This window comes from Notolepis coatsorum (assembly GCF_963971535.1).
Source record: "Notolepis coatsorum genome assembly, chromosome: 12".
Taxonomy (NCBI): Eukaryota; Metazoa; Chordata; class Actinopteri; order Aulopiformes; family Paralepididae; genus Notolepis; species Notolepis coatsorum.
Window position 1 is genome coordinate 113,261,474 of NC_140176.1, and position 22,511 is coordinate 113,283,984.

Here is a 22,511-nt window from a genome sequence, read left to right on the forward strand (position 1 = left end):
GACCGCAGCAGTTCAAAGAGGCAGTTGTTCGGGTGGCTCGAGTCCTTAATAATTCTCTTAGCCTTCCCCCTGCACCGCTTGTTGTAAATGTTCTGGAGGGTGGGAAGCCCCCCTCCAATTGTGCGTTCGGCTGAACGTGTCACTCTTTGTAGTCTGCTACGGTCTTGTGCAGTGCTATTCCCAAACCAGGAGGTGATGTTGCCAGTCAGGATGCTCTCTATTGTACATGAGTAGAAGTTCCTAAGGATCTTCTGACTGACTTGGAACTTCCTTAGGCGCCTGAGGAAGTAGAGGCGTTGTCGTGCCTTCTTCACAACACTGTCAATGTGTGTGGTCCATGTCAAGTCCTCGGATATGTGGGCTCCGAGGTACTTGAAACTGTTCACTCTCTCAACCAGTGCCCCGTCGATGCTGAGGGGGCTGTAGTCCTTGACCCCCGACCTCCTGAAGTCCACAATCATCTCTTTTGTTTTGCTGACGTTCAGGGAGAGGCAGTTCTCCTGACACCACTGTGACAGATTCTCTACCTCTTCCAGGTAGGCCCTCTCGTCGTTGGCAGAGATCAGGCCCACCACTACTGTGTCATCAGCAAATTTGATGATTGTGTTGTTGTTCCGCTGTGCCACGCAGTCATGTGTGTACAGGGAGTAGAGGAGGGGGCTCAGAACACAGCCCTGGGGGGCCCCTATGTTGAGCGTGATGGATGAGGAGGTGCAGTTGCCTGCTCTTACCACCTGGGGTCTGCCCGTCAGGAAGTCCAGGACCCACTGGCAGAGGTCATAGTTCAAGCCCAGGTCCCTGAGCTTGGCTATGAGTTTGGAGGGGACTATGGTATTGAATGCTGAGCTGTAGTCGATGAACAGCATTCTCACATAGTTCCCCTGCCTCTTGTCCAGGTGTGATGCTGCTGTGTGCAGCACATGGGCTATGGCGTCCTCCGTGGACCTGTTGGGGCGATATGCAAATTGCAGGGGGTCCAGGTTGATGGGGAGGGAGGAACAGATGTAGCCCTTCACTAGATCCTCAAAGCACTTCATGGCTATGGAGGTGAGGGCTACAGGGCGGTAGTCGTTGAGGCAAGCGGGCGTAGATTTTTTGGGTACAGGGATGATGGTGGACTTCTTCAGACAGGTGGGGATGACAGCCTGTTCCAAGGACAGGTTGAAGATGTCAGTGAATACCGGGGCCAGTTGGTCGGCACAGACTTTTAGGACGCGGCCGGGGATGCCGTCCGGTCCTGCTGCCTTCCTGATATTCACTTTTTTAAAGATCCGTCTCACCTCATTCTCTGTTACCCTGAACACTGAGTCTCCATCAGCAGACCCCCCCCCCATTGCCGTGGTTTGTAGGCTGGTGTTGTTATTCACAGCCTCAAACCTCGCATAGAAGGAATTGAGATCATTTGCTAAGGAGATGTCACTGTTCAGTTTGAGGGGGGTGCCTTTGTAATCTGTCATTGTTCTGAGGCCCTGCCACATGCCTCTAGAGTCAGCCTGTTCAAACTGAAGTTCAACTTTATCCCTGTAACGCCGTTTTGCCTCTATTACTGCTCTCCTGACGTTGTATCTTGCCGTCTTGTGTTCTTCCATGTTGCCTGTCACCAGCCCCGTGTTGTATGCTGATGTGCGCACTTTCAGAGCCTCACGGACGGATTTATCTACCCAGGGCTTTTGATTTGGGTAGATTCTAATTGTGGTAGAGGGGATTGTTTCTTCTACCAGAGTACAGACAAAGTCAAGCACCGTTTCAGTGTATTCGTTAATATTGGATGTGTTATCACGGAATACCCTCCAGTCTGTGCATTCAAGTGCAGCTTGGAGTGCCTCCCCAGGTCACGAAGACATGGGGATCAGTCTGAAAGGTCACGAAGACATGGGGATCAGTCTGAAAGGTCATGAAGACATGGGGATCAGTCTGAAAGGTCACGAAGACATGGGGATCAGTCTGAAAGGTCACAAAGACATGGGGATCAGTCTGAAAGGTCATGAAGACATGGGGATCAGTCTGAAAGGTCATGAAGACATGGGGATCAGTCTGAAAGGTCATGAAGACATGGGGATCAGTCTGAAAGGTCACGAAGACATGGGGATCAGTCTGAAAGGTCACGAAGACGCGCGGATCAGGAGCTGTAGTCCCGGCTGGCGTCCGAGCCGCTGTGCCTCAGCAGTATCCCGCCGCCCCTGGCCGCATCACTACACCATGAACTGGGTGTATCCCTCGGCGCCGGTGACGATCACGTCCATCCAGATCCTCATGGCCTCAGGAGACGGAGCCACCATGTAGTAAACCCTGTCGTGTGTTTTCACACTGAACGTCAGGGAGGGGTTGGGACTCTGAGAGAGAGAGGGGGGGGAAAGAGAGAGTGGGAGAGAGAGGAAAGATTCAGAGCAGGAGAGAGTGAAAGAGGAGAGAGACAGAGCAGGAGAGAAAGAGGAGAGAGACAGAGCAGGATAGAAAGAGGAGAGAGATGGAGAGAGAGAGGGAGAGAGCAGGAGAGAGAGAGAGCAGGAGAGAGAGTGAAAGAGGAGAGGAGAGAGATGGAGCAGGAGAGAGTGAAAGAGGAGTAGAGAGAGAAAGAGGAGAGATGGAGCAGGAGAGAGTGAAAGAGGAGAGGAGAGAGACAGAGCAGGAGAGAGTGAACGAGGAGAGATAGAGCAGGAGAGAGTGAACGAGGAAAGAGAGAGCAGGAGAGACAGAGCAGGAGAGAGAGTGAAAGAGGAGAGAGACAGAGCAGGAAAGAGTGAACGAGGAAAGAGAGAGCAGGAGAGACAGAGCAGGAGAGAGTGAAAGAGGAGAGAGAAAAGTGCGGTTCACAGATAAAAATAATTAAGTCCAGAAGCAACTGCTGATAATTCCATGGCAAAATCAACATGTAGGTCTCTCTCACTCTCACGTGTAGGTCTCTCTCACTCACACACGTATGTCTCTCTCTCTTTCACATGTAGGTCTCCCTCTCACACGTATGTATCTCTCTCTTTCACATGTGTAGGTCTCTCTCTTTCACACATGTAGGTCTCTCTCTTTCACATGTGTAGGTCTCTCTCACTCACACATGTATGTATCTCTCACTCACACATGTAGGTCTCTCTCACTCACACATGTATGTCTCTCTCACTCACACATGTAGGTCTCTCTCACTCACACATGTATGTCTCTCACTCACACATGTAGGTCTCTCTCTTTCACACATGTATGTCTCTCTCACTCACACGTGTAGGTCTCTCTCACTCACACATGTAGGTCTCTCTCACTCACACGTGTAGGTCTCTCACTCACACATGTAGGTCTCTCTCACTCACACATGTAGGTCTCTCTCACTCACACATGTATGTCTCTCTCACTCACACATGTAGGTCTCTCTCACTCACACATGTAGGTCTCTCTCACTCACACATGTATGTCTCTCTCACTCACACATGTAGGTATCTCTCTTTCACACATGTATGTCTCTCTCACTCACACGTGTAGGTCTCTCTCACTCACACATGTAGGTCTCTCTCTCACTCACACATGTAGGTCTCTCTCACTCACACATGTAGATCTCTCTCACTCACACATGTAGGTCTCTCTCTCTTTCACACGTGTAGGTCTCTCTCACTCACACGTGTAGGTCTCTCTCTCTTTCACACGTGTAGGTCTCTCTCTTTCACACGTGTATGTCTCTCTCACTCACACGTGTAGGTCTCTCTCACTCACACTTGTAGGTCTTTCTTTCACACGTGTAGGTCTCTCTCACTCACATATGTAGGTCTCCCTCTCACACACGTGTAGGTCTCTCTCTTTCACACATGTAGGTATCTCTCACTCACACGTGTAGGTCTCTCTTTCACATGTGTAGGTCTCTCTCACTCACATATGTAGGTATCTCTCTCTCACACATGTAGGTCTCTCTCTTTCACACGTGTAGGCCTCTCTCACTCACACGTGTAGGTCTCTCTCTCTTTCACATGTGTAGGTCTCTCTCACTCACACATGTAGGTCTCTCTCACTCACACGTGTAGGTCTCTCTCTCTTTCACACGTGTATGTCTCTCTCTCATTCACACGTGTAGGTATCTCTCTTTCACACATGTAGGTCTCTCTCACTCACACGTGTAGGTCTCTCTCTTTCACACGTGTAGGTCTCTCTCTCTTTCACACATGTAGGTCTCTCTCTCTTTCACACATGTAGGTCTCTCACTCACACATGTAGATCTCTCTCATTCACACGTGTAGGTCTCTCTCACTCACACATGTAGGTCTCTCTCTTTCACACATGTAGGTCTCTCTCACTCACACATGTAGGTCTCTCTCTCTTTCACACGTGTAGGTCTCTCTCTCTTTCACACATGTATGTCTCTCTCTCTCTCTTTCACACATGTAGGTCTCTCACTCACACATGTAGGTCTCTCTCACTCACACATGTAGATCTCTCTCACTCACACATGTAGGTCTCTCTCATTCACACGTGTAGGTCTCTCTCATTCACACATGTAGGTCTCTCTCTCTTTCACACGTGTAGGTCTCTCTCATTCACACATGTAGGTCTCTCTCTCTTTCACACGTGTATGTCTCTCTCACTCACACGTGTAGGTCTCTCTCACTCACACATGTAGATCTCTCTCTCTTTCACACATATACCGTACTTTTCGCACTATAAGCCGCACCTGAATATAAGCCGCAGCAGCTAAATTGAATGATGTGTATATATATAAGCCACACTGGACTATAAGCCGCAGGTGTTTTAATGTTTAATTACCATATGTAAGGGTTCGTGCACAGAGGGGATTGTCGGGAAAGAGATGGCTGTTTGAGGAAGCTCCCATTTATTAACATTTTTGTTTAAACAGTAACGGTAGCTAGCTACTAACGATAGCTACTTAGCCAACACTAGGTAGCTACTAACGTTAGCTCACGGAACGATAGCTACTTGTCTTAGCCAACACTAGGTAGCTACTAACGTTAGCTCACGGAACGATAGAGCCAACACTAGGTAGCAATCGTCCCGGGAGCTGTACCTGGCTGGTTGCTGGCTAACTAACGTGGCTACTCGTCCCGGGAGCAAACGTCTCTGTCTGGCTGGTTGCTGGCTAACTAACGTAGCTACTCATCCCGGGAGCAAACGGCGTTGCCTGGCTGGTTGCTGGCTAACTAACGTGGCTACTCGTCCCGGGAGCTAACGTCTCTGTCTGGCTGGTTGCTGGCTAACTAACGTGGCTACTCGTCCCGGGAGCAAACGGCGCTGCCTGGCTGGTTGCTGGCTAACTAACGTGGCTACTCGTCCCGGGAGCTAACGTCTCTGTCTGGCTGGTTGCTGGCTAACTAACGTAGCTACTCGTCCCGGGAGCTAACGCCGCTGCCTGGCTGGTTGCTGGCTAACTAACGTGGCTACTCGTCCCGGGAGCAAACGGCGCTGCCTGGCTGGTTGCTGGCTAACTAACGTGGCTACTCGTCCCGGGAGCTAACGGCGCTGCCTGGCTGGTTGTTGGCTAACTAACGTGGCTAATCATCCCGGGAGCTAACGTCTGGCTGGTTGCTGGCTAACTAACGTGGCTACTAGTCCCGGGAGCTAACGGCGCTGCCTGGCTGGTTGTTGGCTAACTAACGTGGCTAATCATCCCGGGAGCTAACGTCTGGCTGGTTGCTGGCTATGCACTTGACTGTGAGACGGAGGAGGAGGGGCAAGGCGTGCACTGCTGCAGCAGATTTAGGAGTCTGATCTGACGGTCACAGAGCTGAGGGAGCGAGCCCAGTTAGCTGTAAAAATCCATAGATTAGCCGCACCGTTATATAAGCCGCAGGGTCGAAAAAGGGGGGGGAAAAGCCGCGGCTTATAGTCCGAAAAGTACGGTAGGTCTCTCTCACTCACACGTCTAGGTCTCTCTCACTCACACATGTAGGTCTCTCTTTCACACGTGTAGGTATCTCTCTCTTTCACACGTGTACATCTCTCTCTCTTTCACACATGTAGGTCTCTCTCACTCACACATGTAGGTCTCTCTCTTTCACACATGTAGGTCTCTCTCTTTCACACGTGTAGGTCTCTCTCTTTCACACGTGTAGGTCTCTCTCTTTCACACATGTAGGTCTCTCTCACTCACACATGTAGGTCTCTCTCTTTCACACATGTAGGTCTCTCTCTTTCACATGTGTAGGTATCTCTCTCTTTCACATGTGTAGGTATCTCTCTTTCACACGTGTAGGTCTCTCTCTCACACGTGTGGGTCTCTCTCTTTCACACGTGTAGGTATCTCTCTCTTTCACACGTGTAGGTCTCTCTCACTCACACGTGTAGGTCTCTCTCACACACACATGTAGGTCTCTCTCTCTTTCACACGTGTAGGTCTCTCTCTTTCACACGTGTAGGTCTCTCTCTTTCACACGTGTAGGTCTCTCTCTCTCTTTCACACGTGTAGGTCTCTCTCTCTCACACACGTGTATGTCTCTCTCTCGCTCACACATGTAGGTCTCTCTCTTTCACACATGTAGGTATCTCTCTTTCACACGTGTAGGTCTCTCTCTTTCACACGTGTAGGTCTCTCTCTCTCTTTCACACGTGTAGGTCTCTCTCTCTCACACGTGTAGGTCTCTCTCTCGCTCACACATGTAGGTCTCTCTCTCTTTCACACGTGTAGGTCTCTCTCTCTTTCACACGTGTAGGTCTCTCTCTCGCTCACACATGTAGGCCTCTCTCTCTTTCACACGTGTAGGTCTCTCTCTCTTTCACACGTGTAGGTCTCTCTCTCTCACACGTGTAGGTCTCTCTCACTCACACGTGTAGGTCTCTCTCTCTTTCACACGTGTGCACGTATAGAGAGAGAGAGAGAGAGAGAGAGAGAGAGAGAGAGAGAGAGAGAGAGAGAGAGAGATCACAGTGAGATTCATTCCAGGTGTTTCTTTTTATGTGGAAATAAGAAGAAGAAAACTGTTGCCAGATCACTCACGCACACACACACACACGCACGCACGCACACGCACACACACACACACCTTGTGTGCGTTCTTCAAGTGGTCGTAGTAAACCTCTTCTATGGCTTGGAAGTAGATGACCCCCTTCAGCTTGGCCTCGTGTTTGTCTACATGAGAAGGACACACGGCGTGTATTTTAGTAAACAAAGTAAGAAAAGTATCTGATATATTTGTAAAGGGAAGAGCGATAAAAAATTACAAGGATTAATGTAAATGCACATTGTTTATAATTTTTTATTTTAACACCGCGTCACAAAGATGCCAATCAATTTACACACAGTGCATTTCCCACGAGCCGCCACCAGGGGCAGAGCGGTGACTAACTGTGAGTGAGTTAAAACCCTCTGAGGTCTGAGCTATTTTGAGATATGTGACCCCAGTGTTTCCCACAGGATCTTTTAAGACTGTGGTGGGAGAACCTTGGACCCCCCCCCCCCCCCCCCAACCACCTCCAATGTACAGTCCCACCCCCACCTACCCAATCCAATGTACAGTTTCTACGCCTAATGTATATACTCTTTTCTTTCTGGACTCTTTTTGTATCACAAATACAGTACTGTAATTGCAAATCTGGTATGTCATAAATGTATAGATGTAGCAGTACTGTCTATCTGTATGTCATGTATGTCATATATGTTACGATGAATTGGAAATGGGGGACCCTGGTGTAAACAAGTCGAAAGTCTTTCTCTGGTCTGCATCCCCTTAACAATTGTATGTATTGAGCTGTACTGCACTGTACCCATTCTGCAATCTGTTAATAAAGTTTTCATTCATTCATTCATTCATTCATTCACCCCCCCCCCCCTTTTTTTGGTACATTTAAAAGTTAAATGCATCAATCTGGTGCACTTTGAGAGCAACATAAAGAGGCTAGATCTAGGATGAACTTTGTGATCAAAACACAAAATCGACTGGACTAGAGCAGACATTTGAGCCATCAAAGAAATTGAGCAAAAGTGGTTACCAGTGTTGAACTGGTTTATTTTTTAGAAAATAAAAAAATATACTGGATTACTAATACGACTACTACCACTGCCAATACTACTGATACATCCCTATTGGCAAACTTTATATTAAAAAATATATAAAAAAAAAAGAAAATGTAAAATTAAATACATTTTAAAATGTTCGGTTCATTATAAAAGTTAGTAGTATAGTATATTATGTGTCCTTATGCACGCTAGAGAAGCGGGCTGAAACATCGCTTATCCGTGTCTTGCTCCGCGCCAACGGCACGCACACACACACACACGCTCCGATGGCGGTGAAAGGAACATCTGATTACCCCAAGACTGGTAACATAGAGTCCTTACCTCACATCAGATGTTCTGCAAAAAGATTAATCCAATTCCTGATCGCCATTCCAAATATTGATCGCGTTTATTGATCCAATGTTATATATCCAAAACACATAATCCAAGCTGCTCCCAGTCTCCTCAGTCAATGTGGTAACACGATACTGCATGCCCGAAAAGGAAAACCTGGACCAGCCTTTTTTTTTTAATGCACATCCCCGGCCAATCCAAACCAATGATGTGCAATACCATCCGGGAGACGATAGGCGGCGGTATTTGCCCTTTTGCGAGCTCAGACCCATTCCCAACGATAACATCAGGTTGGATGGATGAAAATGAATGGATATCGCTAATAAAAGAAATAACAATTAAAACCCGACTATACTCGTGATTGGTGCTCGAGCGTCGTCGAGTTAACCCGACTATACTCGTGACTGGCGTCCAATGAGTTAATGGGAAACACTGGACCCAGAACAGTTACAGCATCACATCACATCATGGATCCTACACTGGCCCCAGAACAGTTACAGCATCACATCACATCATGGATCCTACACTGGCCCCAGAACAGTTACAGCATCACATCACATCACATCATGGATCCTACACTGGCCCCAGAACAGTTACAGCATCACATCACATCACATCATGGATCCTACACTGGCCCCAGAACAGTTACAGCATCACATCACATCACATCATGGATCCTACACTGGCCCCAGAACAGTTACAGCATCACATCACATCACATCATGGATCCTACACTGGCCCCAGAACAGTTACAGCATCACATCACATCACATCATGGATCCTACACTGGCCCCAGAACAGTTACAGCATCACATCACATCACATCATGGATCCTACACTGGCCCCAGAACAGTTACAGCATCACATCACATCACATCATGGATCCTACACTGGCCCCAGAACAGTTACAGCATCACATCACATCACATCATGGATCCTACACTGGCCCCAGAACAGTTACAGCATCACATCACATCACATCATGGATCCTACACTGGCCCCAGAACAGTTACAGCATCACATCACATCACATCATGGATCCTACACTGGCCCCAGAACAGTTACAGCATCACATCACATCATGGATCCTACACTGGCCCCAGAACAGTTACAGCATCACATCACATCACATCATGGATCCTACACTGGCCCCAGAACAGTTCCTACCCGCGTAGTAAGACAGCGTCCGGCGGTTGCGGTCGAAGACGAACCAGCGTTTCTTCCAGGTCTTGATCCCGCCCCCCATCTTGACCAGGTAGCCCCGACAGGTCTTCTCTGTGATTGACAGGTGGAAGCAGGTGTCCGCGCTGTGGCCCGCCCCCTCGATGTGGGCGCGCAGGTCGAAGTCGTCCTTACGCACCGGCAGGTAACGGGTCAGGGGTCGAGACTGGAGAGGTCAGATAGAGGGGTCAGAGGTCAGACTGGAGAGTTCAGATAGAGGCTGTTATCAGAGGTCAGAGGTCAGACTGGAGAGCAGAGAGGTCAGATAGAGGTTTGATGATAAAATAATAATAACCTGATGATGACATCACACCCCAGTAATATTTGGTACAACGTGATGAATGACTCAAGCATGCTTTGTTTTTCACATTACTGAAATTATGTCACGGTTTGAGTGTTAAATGTATTAAAGGGTTAACCCTTTACTACCACACTACAGAAGGTTAACCCTTTCACTACCACACTACAGAAGGTTAACCCTTTACTACCACACTACAGAAGGTTAACCCTTTACTACCACACTACAGAAGGTTAACCCTTTACTACCACACTACAGAAGGTTAACCCTTTACTACCACACTACAGAAGGTTAACCCTTTACTACCACACTACAGAAGGTTAACCTTTCACTAACACACTACAGAAGGTTAACCCTTTCACTACCACACTATAGAAGGTTAACCATTTCACTACCACACTACAGAAGGTTAACCCTTTCACTACCACACTACAGAAGGTTAACCCTTTCACTACCACACTACAGAAGGTTAACCCTTTCACTACCACACTACAGAAGGTTAACCCTTTACTATCACACTACAGAAGGTTAACCCTTTACTATCACACTACAGAAGGTTAACCCTTTCACTACCACACTACAGAAGGTTAACCCTTTCACTACCACACTACAGAAGGTTAACCCTTTCACTACCACACTACAGAAGGTTAACCCTTTCACTACCACACTACAGAAGGTTAACCCTTTACTATCACACTACAGAAGGTTAACCCTTTACTATCACACTACAGAAGGCCTGGTGGTGGAGCTGGACTAGGCCTGGTGGTGGAGCTGCTGCTGTAGCCTGGACTAGGCCTGGTGGTGGAGCTGGACTAGGCCTGGTGGTGGAGCTGGACTAGGCCTGGTGGTGGAGCTGGACTAGGCCTGATGGTGGAGCTGGACTAGGCCTGGTGGTGGAGCAGGACATGGTCAGATGGGAGTGCTGGGACAGTTAAGTTGAGAGGGCTGTGGGAAATGTCTGCAGAGGGATGTGGATTCTGCACCCAGAACGGGGGAGTCATAGCGTCGTTCTACAAGGGTGGAAATGTGGCAAATCAAATCAAATCAAATTTATTTATAGGGCCCGACAACACACGTTAATGTCCCCATGGGCCGTACAGGTCTTCTTTAAACAGGTCAAGAAGACAACATAACAATAAGTCAAGAACAGAACAAGAACACCATAGGGTCCAAACATTTTTTAGATGAATGCAAATAAATGAAAGAATGCAAGCACTCCCAGACATACCCCACGCGAAGGTAAGGAAAAACTCACTAAAACCTAACAATAGGGAAAAAAGCTCCACAGGCAGTGTGGAGGAGAGAAACCTTAGAAGGGCCGTTCAAGGGGGGATCTCCCTTCTTAGATGTTGGTGATAGTAGTGTTGCAGACGGACAGTTGGTAAGCATGCACTCATGTGTGTGGTGAAACACAGATGAGTGCATGCAATAGCAACTGTACATTTTGAAAAATTAAAGATAGAGCTAATAGCGATAGCAACTGAACATTTTGAAAGATTAAAGATAGAGTTGATAGCGGATCTATTTGAGGCACAGGGGCGGCGCAGAGAGGGTCACGTCCTCCCCGTCTTAGTCACGGGACATTCAACACTCCGGTCGTTGCTCAGGGACAGCCGGAGACAGGGAGATAGGGGGTGGCGCAGAGAGGGTCGCGAACTCCCCGACATCATCGCGGGACATCCGGCACTCCGGTCACCACTACGAGACCTCCGGAGACAGGGGGGCACGCAGAGGGGGTCGCAATCTCCCGGCCTTCGTCACGGGACGTCCAACACTCCGGACAACACTCCAGGACAGCAAGTCATAGGAAGACAGGGAGACGGGACAGGCGTTAGACAGCTCATGAGATTGTAGTAGGCGGACATAGCAATAGATACAAGTGGTAGGCATATATGTGAATGGAGTAGATATATGAAGTAAGCGTATTATGTGAATAGAATAGAAGTACTTAACCCAGCAATGAAACCGCGTTGACTGTTAATCTGTTAACAGTCTGTTAATCAGTTGACAGGACCACGGACAGACGGCGGAGAATAACTGATCCAAGGCCTCGGAGGTGCATGTAGAGCAGTCACTACAAGCTTGGCCAAGACCCCGAGGCATCCATCACCTTGGTCAGCGCCAGGAGACGGGTACTCAGAGAGAAGGGGGAGGGAGGGGGGGGGGGGGGAAGAGTTAGAGAGTTTCCATGTTTGTGGTGCTGCAAAGGAGCAGACATGTAGTACCCTGTAGTGCCATGTAGTACCCCGTAGTGCCATGTAGTACCCTATAGTACCCCATAGTGCCATGTAGTACCCCGTAGTATCCTGTAGTACCCTGTAGTGCCATGTAGTACCCTGTGGTGCCTTGTGGTACCATGTAGTACCCCGTAGTGCCATGTAGTTCCATGTAGTGCCATGTAGAGCTATGTAAGCCATGTAGTACCCTGTAATGCCATGCAGTACCATGTAGTACTCTGTGGTACCATGTAGTACCCTGTACCCTAACTAAACTACCCTATAGTAAACTACCCAGTGGTACCATGTAGTACCCTGTACCATAACTAAACTACACAGATTAATCTAAAGGTCAGTCCCCGACCAGGTGAGATCAAGGTAGGTTGAAGGAGAGAGAGAAAAGATGAGTCTTAAGCAGGGATTTAAAAGCTTCGACAGAGCAGGCGCCCCTGATGACGGCAGGTAATTTGTTCCACAGGTAGGGAGCGCGGTAGACAAAGGCTCTGTGGCCGGCGGATTTCTTTTTAACCCTAGGGGTCGATAGAAGCCCCGCATTTTGTGAGCGCAGAGCACGAGCGGGCGAGTATCGGGAGATGAGATCGGATAGATAGAGCGGTGCAAGCCCATTTAAAATTTTGTAGGTGAGGAGTAGCACTTTAAAGTCAGAGCGGGCTTGGATAGGAAGCCAATGTAGGGCGGACAAAACTGGTGTGATGTGATAAAATTTTCTAGTTCTAGTTAGTATCCGTGCAGCCGCATTTTGCACGAGTTGAAGATTTTTGATGCTTGAATTAGGTAGGCCTGAAAAAAGTGCATTACAGTAGTCCAGACGTGATGAGACAAAAGCATGAATCAGGGTTTCAGCATCAGCCAGAGTTAAAATGGGGCGTATTTTTGCGATATTACGAAGATGGAAGAATGCAATTTTGGTGACATTTTTTATATGTGCATTAAATGAGAGGGAGGAATCAAAAATTACTCCGAGGTTTTTTATGGTGGAGCTCTGGGATACATGACAGGTATCAAAGTTGAGGGAGATGTCCTGAAACAGGCCTCTGTGGTTTGGGGGGCCAACAATTAACATCTCAGTTTTATCTGCATTAAGGAGTAGAAAGTTTTGCGACATCCATTTTTTGACGGCAAGCAAGCAGGCCTCAAGGTTTTGTAGTTGGGAGGAATCATTTGGCTTAATAGGTATATATAATTGGGTGTCATCAGCGTAAAAATGAAAGTTTATGCCAAATTTGCGTATGATATCGCCGAGGGGTAGCATGTAAATCGAAAATAGCAAAGGGCCCAGGACAGAGCCTTGTGGGACACCACATTGCACTGGGAGGGTCTCAGATGTTAAATCATTATAGACCACGCAGTGTGTTCTATCAGTTAAATAGGATTTAAACCAAGCTAGTGCGAGACCCCGAATGCCAACATGGTTCTCAAGCCGACCTAGAAGAATCGAGTGATTGATAGTGTCAAAGGCTGCACTGAGATCAAGCAATAAGAGCACAGAGGTGAGGTTTGAGTCAAGAGAGAGCAGTAAGTCATTTGTGACTTTGGTAACCGCCGTTTCGGTGGAGTGTAAGGCTCTAAAGCCAGATTGAAATGATTCATTAAGATTATTGTTTGATAAATGGTCAGCAAGGTTGTTCGCCATGACTGTAATTCCCTTATGATTGGGAAGAAGTCTATCGTATTTATATAACTTTGTCTCAGTCCAGAAGGAATCAAAGTGGCTGATGTAGCCATATCCACAAGCTGAGCAAACATTTTGCAGCCATCTATCAGCACTGTAGATACGGCTAAAAGACTCAGAGCTCCCTCTGAGGGTGGCAATTAGACCAGAAAGAATGCAAACCTTTACAATTTACAATTGTTGCTACTAGCTGTAACCATAGATATATATAGAACATGTGTGTATATATCTATGGGTGTAACTGCCTCTGTGTTCAGTTTAAGTTTGGGTTCCTACCAGTTTTTTGGTTCCTACCTAAATGCTGCTATTTTAATGGCGGAATTTATGTTGAAGCCCACAGTGTCCGGGGACGTTTTATGCCGACGCACGCGTGTCAAAATCTCCGCGGATTTAAGAGATAGTTTCACTTCTTCTTGTAAAGAGATAGTTTCACTTCTTCTTGTAAAGAGTTCATATGATCAATAAAATAGAATAGAATGATCTTTATTGTCATTGTTACAAGGTCAAGAAGATGATACAGTCCCCATAATGTCCTCTCTTATTGCATGCAGCCAATAAGGTACGTTGTTGGTGTTGTGGTTGTTAGCTATGTGTAGGCCCAAGCCATGGAGCTAAATTGCTGCTGACTAGTGATGGCGAGATGAAGCTTCATGAAGCATTGAGGCTTTCCATCCAATAGTACCACACATGTGTCGAAGCTTCATGGTGCATTTGCTCTACTATGCCATCAAGTGGACAATAAATGTAGAACAGGCAGAGTGATGATGATGCCAATAAACAAATAATAATGTGTCTGTTTTTCTAACAGAATGATGGCAGGGGAAAGTGCTTGTGTTACTACAACATTCCATAATTTAATATAGTGTGTTTTTCTAACAGAATGATGGCAGGGACAAGTGCTTACTTCATTCATTTTTATTCAGAAAAAGCAACTCAAAATCGACATGCCATCCTGCATTTGGATCATACAGATGTGATCAGATTAGGCACAGCAAGTTAGACATTACAGCAAGTTTATATTTAACGGAGATGATATCATATGGTCACCTTTTTTGCGTTGTGTTTAACTTTCTTCGATGCCCCGAGGGAGTTTAGAACCCGGGTCTGCCGTGACACGGGCGACAGGTGACAGCACAGACCGCTACACCAAGGTGAATTCACTCTTCATGACGTGTAAAGTGTGTCTTTTTAAGTGGAGTGAGTTTAACTCGCAGTACCGCTACTCGCCAGTCACTTCACAACGCTTGAAGTCCATCGTGACTGACAGTGCCTCGCGCTACCATCTGTTATATATATGTTGGGATTATTAGGATACACATTTATTAGTCTTTCCCAGTACTCCATGGGATTCTCCAACGCAAAGAAACTCGTAATGAATTCCTATGTCGACACTTGTGTTGCGGGGATGTTCCGGGGAACATAGGGATGATCTCGTGTTGGAGACGCGTTGGGAACCAACCCCGAAGCCATTTCCTGAATCAGTGACGCGGATTGAGGCTTCGGGGGCGGTACCCCCCGGACCGAGGCTTCGGACGTCATCAGTACGTCACCTGATACGCGCTTCGATACAGGCTCCACTTAAAAAAAGCTGGATTGCTCGACACAAGCTCCGGAGCTTCGCTTCAAACGTCACATCACTACTGCTGACTAAATGTTTGCTAAGTGAGTTATTATTGCAGAAGGACTTAAAGACAAACATCTTTCTCTGGTCTGCATCCGTATTGAGCCGTACTGTATTGTACCCATTCTGCAATCTGTTAAATAAAGTTTTCACAGACAGTCTCCTCCCCACCGCATGTATATATTCTGTCAGGATCTATGGGTAACAGTACTGTATATTTGAATACCATTTATGTCACAAATGTATCAGTACTAAATACCTGTATGTCCCTTTGCCATAAATGTCATGTATGTTGTGTATGTCATAAATGTCTATATGAATTGAAAATGGGGGACCCTGATGTAAACAAGACGAAAGTCTTTCTCTGGTCTGCATCCCCTTAACAATTGTGTGTATTGAGCCGTACTGTATTGTACCCATTCTGCAATCTGTTAAATAAAGTTTTCATTCATTCATTCATTCATTCAATGTGTTTTGTAGGTTAAGTTAATTTGTTTAACAATATTGCAAAGACATGTGACACTAAGAGACAAGTAGAAATAACATGGATTTATGTTGTTATTGTTTGATCTGTGATTTATTGTATTCATGTATGTGTTTCACAGTTCTCACCGTCCGGATTTGAAAGAAATCCCACCAGTGCTATAAAGAACGTGTCGCTGTCATCATCGCATAAGAGGGAATTACACTAGGGCTGCATAGTCTTCGGTGAGTTTGATGTACCCATATGTCTCGCGAGTCGCGATGGTCTGTTGATTGTCTGCATCTGACGTCATTTACTCCCACATGCACAATGACTATGTGCAGACGGATAGCACACCACAATAGTTGGAATATGTTTAATTATATCAAGGACTTTTGCACCAGAAAAGGAGTATGAGATGCCCTTGGGAATCGGGGCGTTTCTTACGATGGAATCACCCACAACATCTTCCTGAATGACTGACACACGCTTTGTGTGTTTCTAGTGTAAAGTGTCTCTGTGACGGAACTCTACTGGACCCAGGCTTTCTACTCAAAACATCTGGATCAGAACCTTCTTCTTGTGGAACCAGACAGCAGACTGGACACCACAACATCTGTAAGTACAAACATGTAAACATTGTTTCCTCTTATTGCTCCTCCTAACTGCGAGCATCTGCAGCGACGTGATTCTGTTCACAATGAAATGTTACATTTCTCCCGATACCGGGAGCTCCCGCTGTTAGCTCGATCGTAGCTGTAGCTTCAAGTCCAGTTTTATTGTCACATACGGTACAAGTATATTACAGTGAAATGCTTGGTTCTGTATGAGCCTCCTGAGGTTGTGCTTCATACAGTAAACATGAACCAAATCAACACAATCTGGACGGAGCTCAACGAGGCGCACAGCGCGGCGCCATCTTGTTGACGTTCATCCTCAACGACTTGGGTCATAAAGGAGAAAAGAGCTGCAGACGTAGTACAAGTGTTTTACTGTTTTACTATTGATCATTAGTTTGTAATGTGTTTTTCAGATCAACATAACCATAATATATATAACTAAATAAATAATGTAGTTAGTTAACACCTTATTTCACATGTATGTGCACAGAGGTAACTACTAAGACAGACCGATATGACCAAATTGTGACGACCCTCCCCCACACTGTTTACTTGCTCTGCGTGTTTAATTGTTTCACAGGATTGGTGGCAGAGCTGGGGAGGGTTATCAGAGTGTGTCCCAGACCTTTATACATGCAGGCTTCCTTTAGTGTCCCAGACCTTTATACATGCAGGCTTCCTTTAGTGTCCCAGACCTTTATACATGCAGGCTTCCTTTGGTGTCCCAGGCCTTTATACATGCAGGCTTCCTTTAGTGTCCCAGGCCTTTATACATGCAGGCTTCCTTTAGTGTCCCAGACCTTTATACATGCAGGCTTCCTTTAGTGTCCCAGGCCTTTATACATGCAGGCTTCCTTTAGTGTCCCAGGTCTTTATACATGCAGGCTTCCTTTAGTGTCCCAGGCCTTTATACATGCAGGCTTCCTTTAGTGTCCCAGGTCTTTATACATGCAGGCTTCCTTTAGTGTCCCAGACCTTTATACATGCAGGCTTCCTTTAGTGTCCCAGGCCTTTATACATGCAGGCTTCCTTTAGTGTCCCAGGCCTTTATACATGCAGGCTTCCTTTAGTGTCCCAGGCCTTTATACATGCAGGCTTCCTTTAGTGTCCCAGGCCTTTATACATGCAGGCTTCCTTTAGTGTCCCAGGCCTTTATACATGCAGGCTTCTGAGAGTAGACGAGTGCAGCCGGGGGAGGAGTCAGAACGTCGAACACTTCAGATTTGATGACAGCCTCTCGTAGTCTCGCATGGCAGATATCGCGTTCACGTTACCACACACATACACACCTGTCCAGCTCATTATAATGCGAGGGCCGTGTGCAAAATTAGATTAGATTCAAATGTATTGTCATCACACAGCACACTAGACTGTATTAATATACCATATTTATATACCATGTTGTTGTGCGCTCCTGCCCACCGCAGTGCGCACACACTGCTGAATAATTCTGTTTTGCATCAATATATATACTGTATATTGAGGCAAAACAGAATTATATATACAGTATATATTGAGGCAAAACAGAATGATTCAGCAGTGTGTGTGTGTGTGCGCAGGATACAGCATCACTGCTGCATCGTTAATGAACTATAGATTTATATGGAATTCGTTAATCTATTCTAGTCGGTTAACTGTGAGCCAGACGGCTTAGTGAAGTACTGTACATAGAGCGGTAATGCTCAGATTGTAGAGCCATATGAAATCCATTTTATTATTTTCCAAATTCCATTTTATTTGTTCCCAAATTCCGTTTTTTCCATTTTAATATTTCAGAATTCTGTATTTTGCCTTTTACACCCATTTTACCATCAGAAATAGTGTCTAATAAGTGGGAATGAATAAATGTCCACAATTTATGATATAACAGTCCATTTAATGTTTTTAAGTGCTGCAACTCAGAAATATAGTTCAATTTTACACTATTTTTCAAATAATATTGTGACAAAATAAAAATACACATTTCAAGTGTAAACAAGATACAGCTATAGCTACTTTTATCACAATGTCAGTAGCCTAGCTATATCTATTCTATTGTGATGGAATATAGTAATGCATAATTTATGCACCTTTAGTTTATTTCATTTATAAAGGACAGTGTGTAGGCCTACTGACAATCATTTGCAAATAGATGGGTGCACCAGATTTAGCAAGAAGCTATAATTTCCATCTATAGTCCTATGTACTGTAACGTTACATAGCTATTTAAATCACAATAGTGTCAGTGATTAGCCCCGCCCTCTAGCTGTATCTATTGTGATCACCAGAGATCATCGTTAGAGAGCTGGTGTGTTTTGGGTCCTTGTTCCTGACATGGCTTTTGAAGTGATCTTCGCACGTGTTTTTGCGGGTCCAGTCCACGGGGCATGTTGACAGAATTTGCAAAACACCTTATCGACTGAAGCATAAGTCATTAGGATACTGCTCTGCTCTGCATTTAGGGCTTTGTGCGGAATTTCTTCCGCCGTTAACGACGCACCCAAGCAGCCAGACGCTTGGGTATTTCTCTGTGTTGTGTGTAACACGCTGTAGCGTCCCCGATCATGTTCGCGTTGCACCAAACGTTCCATACTCTCCCGAACACAGGATTTCAGTCCAGATTAGGGCAAATTCTGCAATATTCCACGTTTTACAGTTTATTCCATTTTTATTGGTCAATTCCGCAATTCCGTCCGCGATTCCGTGAACGCGGATTTCATATGGCTCTATCATGACTATAAATGCAAAACGTAATTGTCGTATTTATTATTATTATAATTATTTAATTCCGATGATAGAAACAGTCCGTCTGTAGGCGGCTGAATGGTGCAGTGGGCAAGGCGCTCACCACTAACGCAGGAGACGCTGGGTTCGAGCCCAGCTCTCGGCGTTGCTACCGGCTTGGCCGGCCGTCATACTAACACAATTGGCAGTGTTAGAGGGTGGGGAAGCGTGTAGCTTTATGCCAAGCAAGCAGTGCAAAAATTTACCGTAGTGGCATGCAGTAATGCGCCTTTCATTTTCCGCCGCCCAGCGCCCAGGTCGCGCGGAAATAGGCTGTCTATTGCCATTCTCTTTGACAAACTCTAACCTTAACCAGCTCCTTAACAACGCCTAAACTTAACCGTTCTAACCTTAACCAACTCCGAAACAATGCCTAACCTTAACCATAGAAATTATATTGCCATTCTCTTTGACAAACTCTAACCTTAACCAGCTCCTTAACAGCGCCTAAACTTAACCGTTCTAACCTTAACCAACTCCGAAACAATGCCTAACCTTAACCTTAACCATGCCTAACCTTAACCGGCGAAATAATACACGTTAAAAAAAAATCACGTTAAAAAATAGTTTTGATGGGATTCGAACTCGCCAGCAAACAAGCCATAGGATCCACAGCCATGTGTCCTTGCCAATTGAGCTATTGCTAGATACTGAATAAGGGGCGGTGACTTATATATATTGAGCTCCGCTCGTGTCGAACCAAGGCGCATGCGCGGGCACCTCGCGCGAGCACGCCGGCGCACGCACGCACCTGAGCGAGCACGCCGCCGCCGGTGCACGCACGGTAGCATTTGTCTGAAAAGAAGGGCGCTTTACCGCACTAGCGTGCGGTGACGAATGCGGAAGCATTTTTGCACTGCTTGCTTGGCATTAACGTACAGGCGGTGGGGAAGCCGGTGGGTGGGGATTGGACGTTGTGGACAGCGACTCCTACAGGTCGGTTGGGTGACACCTATACAGCAGAAACAGGAAGTAGCGGGGGCAGCGTGAGCCTCCCACGCGTTACTCCTCGCCACTGAGAGTTCGAGCTCTCTGGTGAAAAGATGCGACAGGCTGCCTCCTCGTGTACCGGAGGGGACACGTGATGCAAGGCTTCTATCCTCACTACAGCTGACCAGTGGGAGGCATAGTCTAGCAACGTTCAAGACAGGGGAGGGAAGAATTGGAAAAATACGAAATTGGGATGGGAGAAAAATTGAAAAATAAGGAAAAAGTGGATAAAAAAAAAAGAAACAGTCCGTCTGTACAATCGACTTGAAGAAGCAATCACCAACTATTTGTTCAGGGGGGTTGATATATTGTTATTTTGATATAAACTCCATTGCAGAGATGGTTATTAAGACAGCATTTATGAGGAATGTGTAAAGCGTGAATGTCAGTACTCTGATAAAAATAATTTGGTGTCTGTTTGACAGTTCATGAAGTTTATCTTGGAATAATGATGGATAAGATAATAAACAACTACTTTATTTGAAGAAGCTCTTGGTACCCAAACTCCTGTATCCAATAATAATAATAAATCTATCTGATAGATGGGACCCGTACTGTATTGTACCTATTCTGCAATCTGTTTACAGTTTTCATTCATTCATTCATTCATTCATTCACCCTGATGTAAACAAGACTAAAGTATTTTTCTGGTCTGCATCCCCTTAACAATTGTGTGTGGAGAATTATCCAGCGCCTTTCCTACAGAGATATTATTATTATTATCATTATTATAGGGGCACTTATTATACAAGCATTATTTATCATCTGGTGCCACCTAGTGGGCGTTTACTGCAGACTGTGGGACTCCTGGAGACGGAAACTGTGAACAGGTGGGCTGATTCAGAGTCTGCGTGATCCACTATTTAAGAGACACTCATAGCCATATGCCTGTAATGAGAAAAGCCCCGTAGGCGATCTAACTGGCTAACGGTATGTTGCATTGTTGTCTCTTGTATGCACTGTTTATGTTCGAAATTATCATTTGTATATGCATAGCACATGTGGCTAATTGAATGTTGTTTTCTTTCCCATTTACATTATAGGTTAATAATCTACTGACTACTACTACTGACTGTTAACTAACTGTTAACTGACTGAGTAAACTAACTAGTGACTAGCTACCTGCTGTCTAATTGACCACCCGGTGGCTGTGTGCTAGTAATATTAGAGTGCTTGAGTGTTTGGACACGACATCCTTAATAAATAACATTCAAGCAAAGTCTGAATTGTTTCCTTTAGTTCGGATTGAAACAGTTGATCGCCTGCACCCTTCCAATGGGGAGATCTAGTTGACGCACATTGACAGTGACTGCTAGACAATTGGACAGTGTGTATTGAGCCATACTCTGTATTGTACCCATTCTGCAATCTGTTAATAAAGTTTTCAATCAAACGTCTCATAACTTCCTCTTGTGGGCGGTGACAACTTTACTGATCCAATGGGCGCTTTGCGCAACGATAGCAAGTCGTTTCCCATCATGCATTTGCGTCGAGCAGTCGCTGGAGTGGTACTGTTGCGCCTGGCTCTGAGAGGTACTGTGGGGCCTGGCTCTGAAGGCTGAGCGTGGCTCTGAGAGGTACTGTGGCGCCTGGCTCTGAAGGCTGAGCGTGGCTCTGAGAGGTACTGTGGGGCCTGGCTCTGAAGGCTGTGCGTGGCTCTGAGAGGTACTGTGGCGCCTGGCTCTGAAGGCTGAGCGTGGCTCTGAGAGGTACTGTGGGGCCTGGCTCTGAAGGCTGAGCGTGGCTCTGAGAGGTACTGTGGCGCCTGGCTCTGAAGGCTGAGCGTGGCTCTGAGAGGTACTGTGGGGCCTGGCTCTGAAGGCTGAGCGTGGCTCTGAGAGGTACTGTGGCGCCTGGCTCTGAAGGCTGAGCGTGGCTCTGAGAGGTACTGTGGGGCCTGGCTCTGAAGGCTGAGCGTGGCTGTGAGAGGTACTGTGGGGCCTGGCTCTGAAGGCTGAGCGTGGCTCTGAGAGGTACTGTGGGGCCTGGCTCTGAAGGCTGTGCGTGGCTCTGAGAGGTACTGTGGCGCCTGGCTCTGAAGGCTGAGCGTGGCTCTGAGAGGTACTGTGGGGCCTGGCTCTGAAGGCTGAGCGTGGCTCTGAGAGGTACTGTGGCGCCTGGCTCTGAAGGCTGTGCGTGGCTCGCTCCCGTGAGATTTCCGCGGCTCGCCTAGTCAGATTTTCAGAGCAAGTCGGACAACATTCTAACCGCCATGCAACGCGCTTGGCAAGGCCGTAGTAAAAACTGCGCAGATCTGCGTCCGCCTCGCCAATCTCAAACACGCCAGTCCACACACACAGTTAAGTTGGAATATGACTGTGAACAGGTATCCAATCCAATCCAAACATCTA

At 46.5% G+C, this 22,511-nt stretch overlaps 1 protein-coding gene across 1 annotated transcript in view; it reads right to left on the bottom strand.

The window, feature by feature from the left end:
• Positions 1-1,992: 1,992 nt before the first annotated feature.
• LOC311238023 (pleckstrin homology-like domain family B member 2) overlaps positions 1,993-22,511 on the bottom strand; it is a gene marked incomplete at its 5' end in the record, with an annotated part of 70,597 nt that continues 50,078 nt past the window's right edge. Inside the window, 3 exons of the mRNA XM_084325990.1 lie at positions 1,993-2,333; positions 6,969-7,054; positions 9,443-9,662. Of these exons, the coding sequence (XP_084182116.1) occupies positions 2,193-2,333; positions 6,969-7,054; positions 9,443-9,662 (447 nt within the window). The 3' untranslated portion in view covers positions 1,993-2,192. The remainder of the gene's footprint in view (positions 2,334-6,968; positions 7,055-9,442; positions 9,663-22,511) is intronic.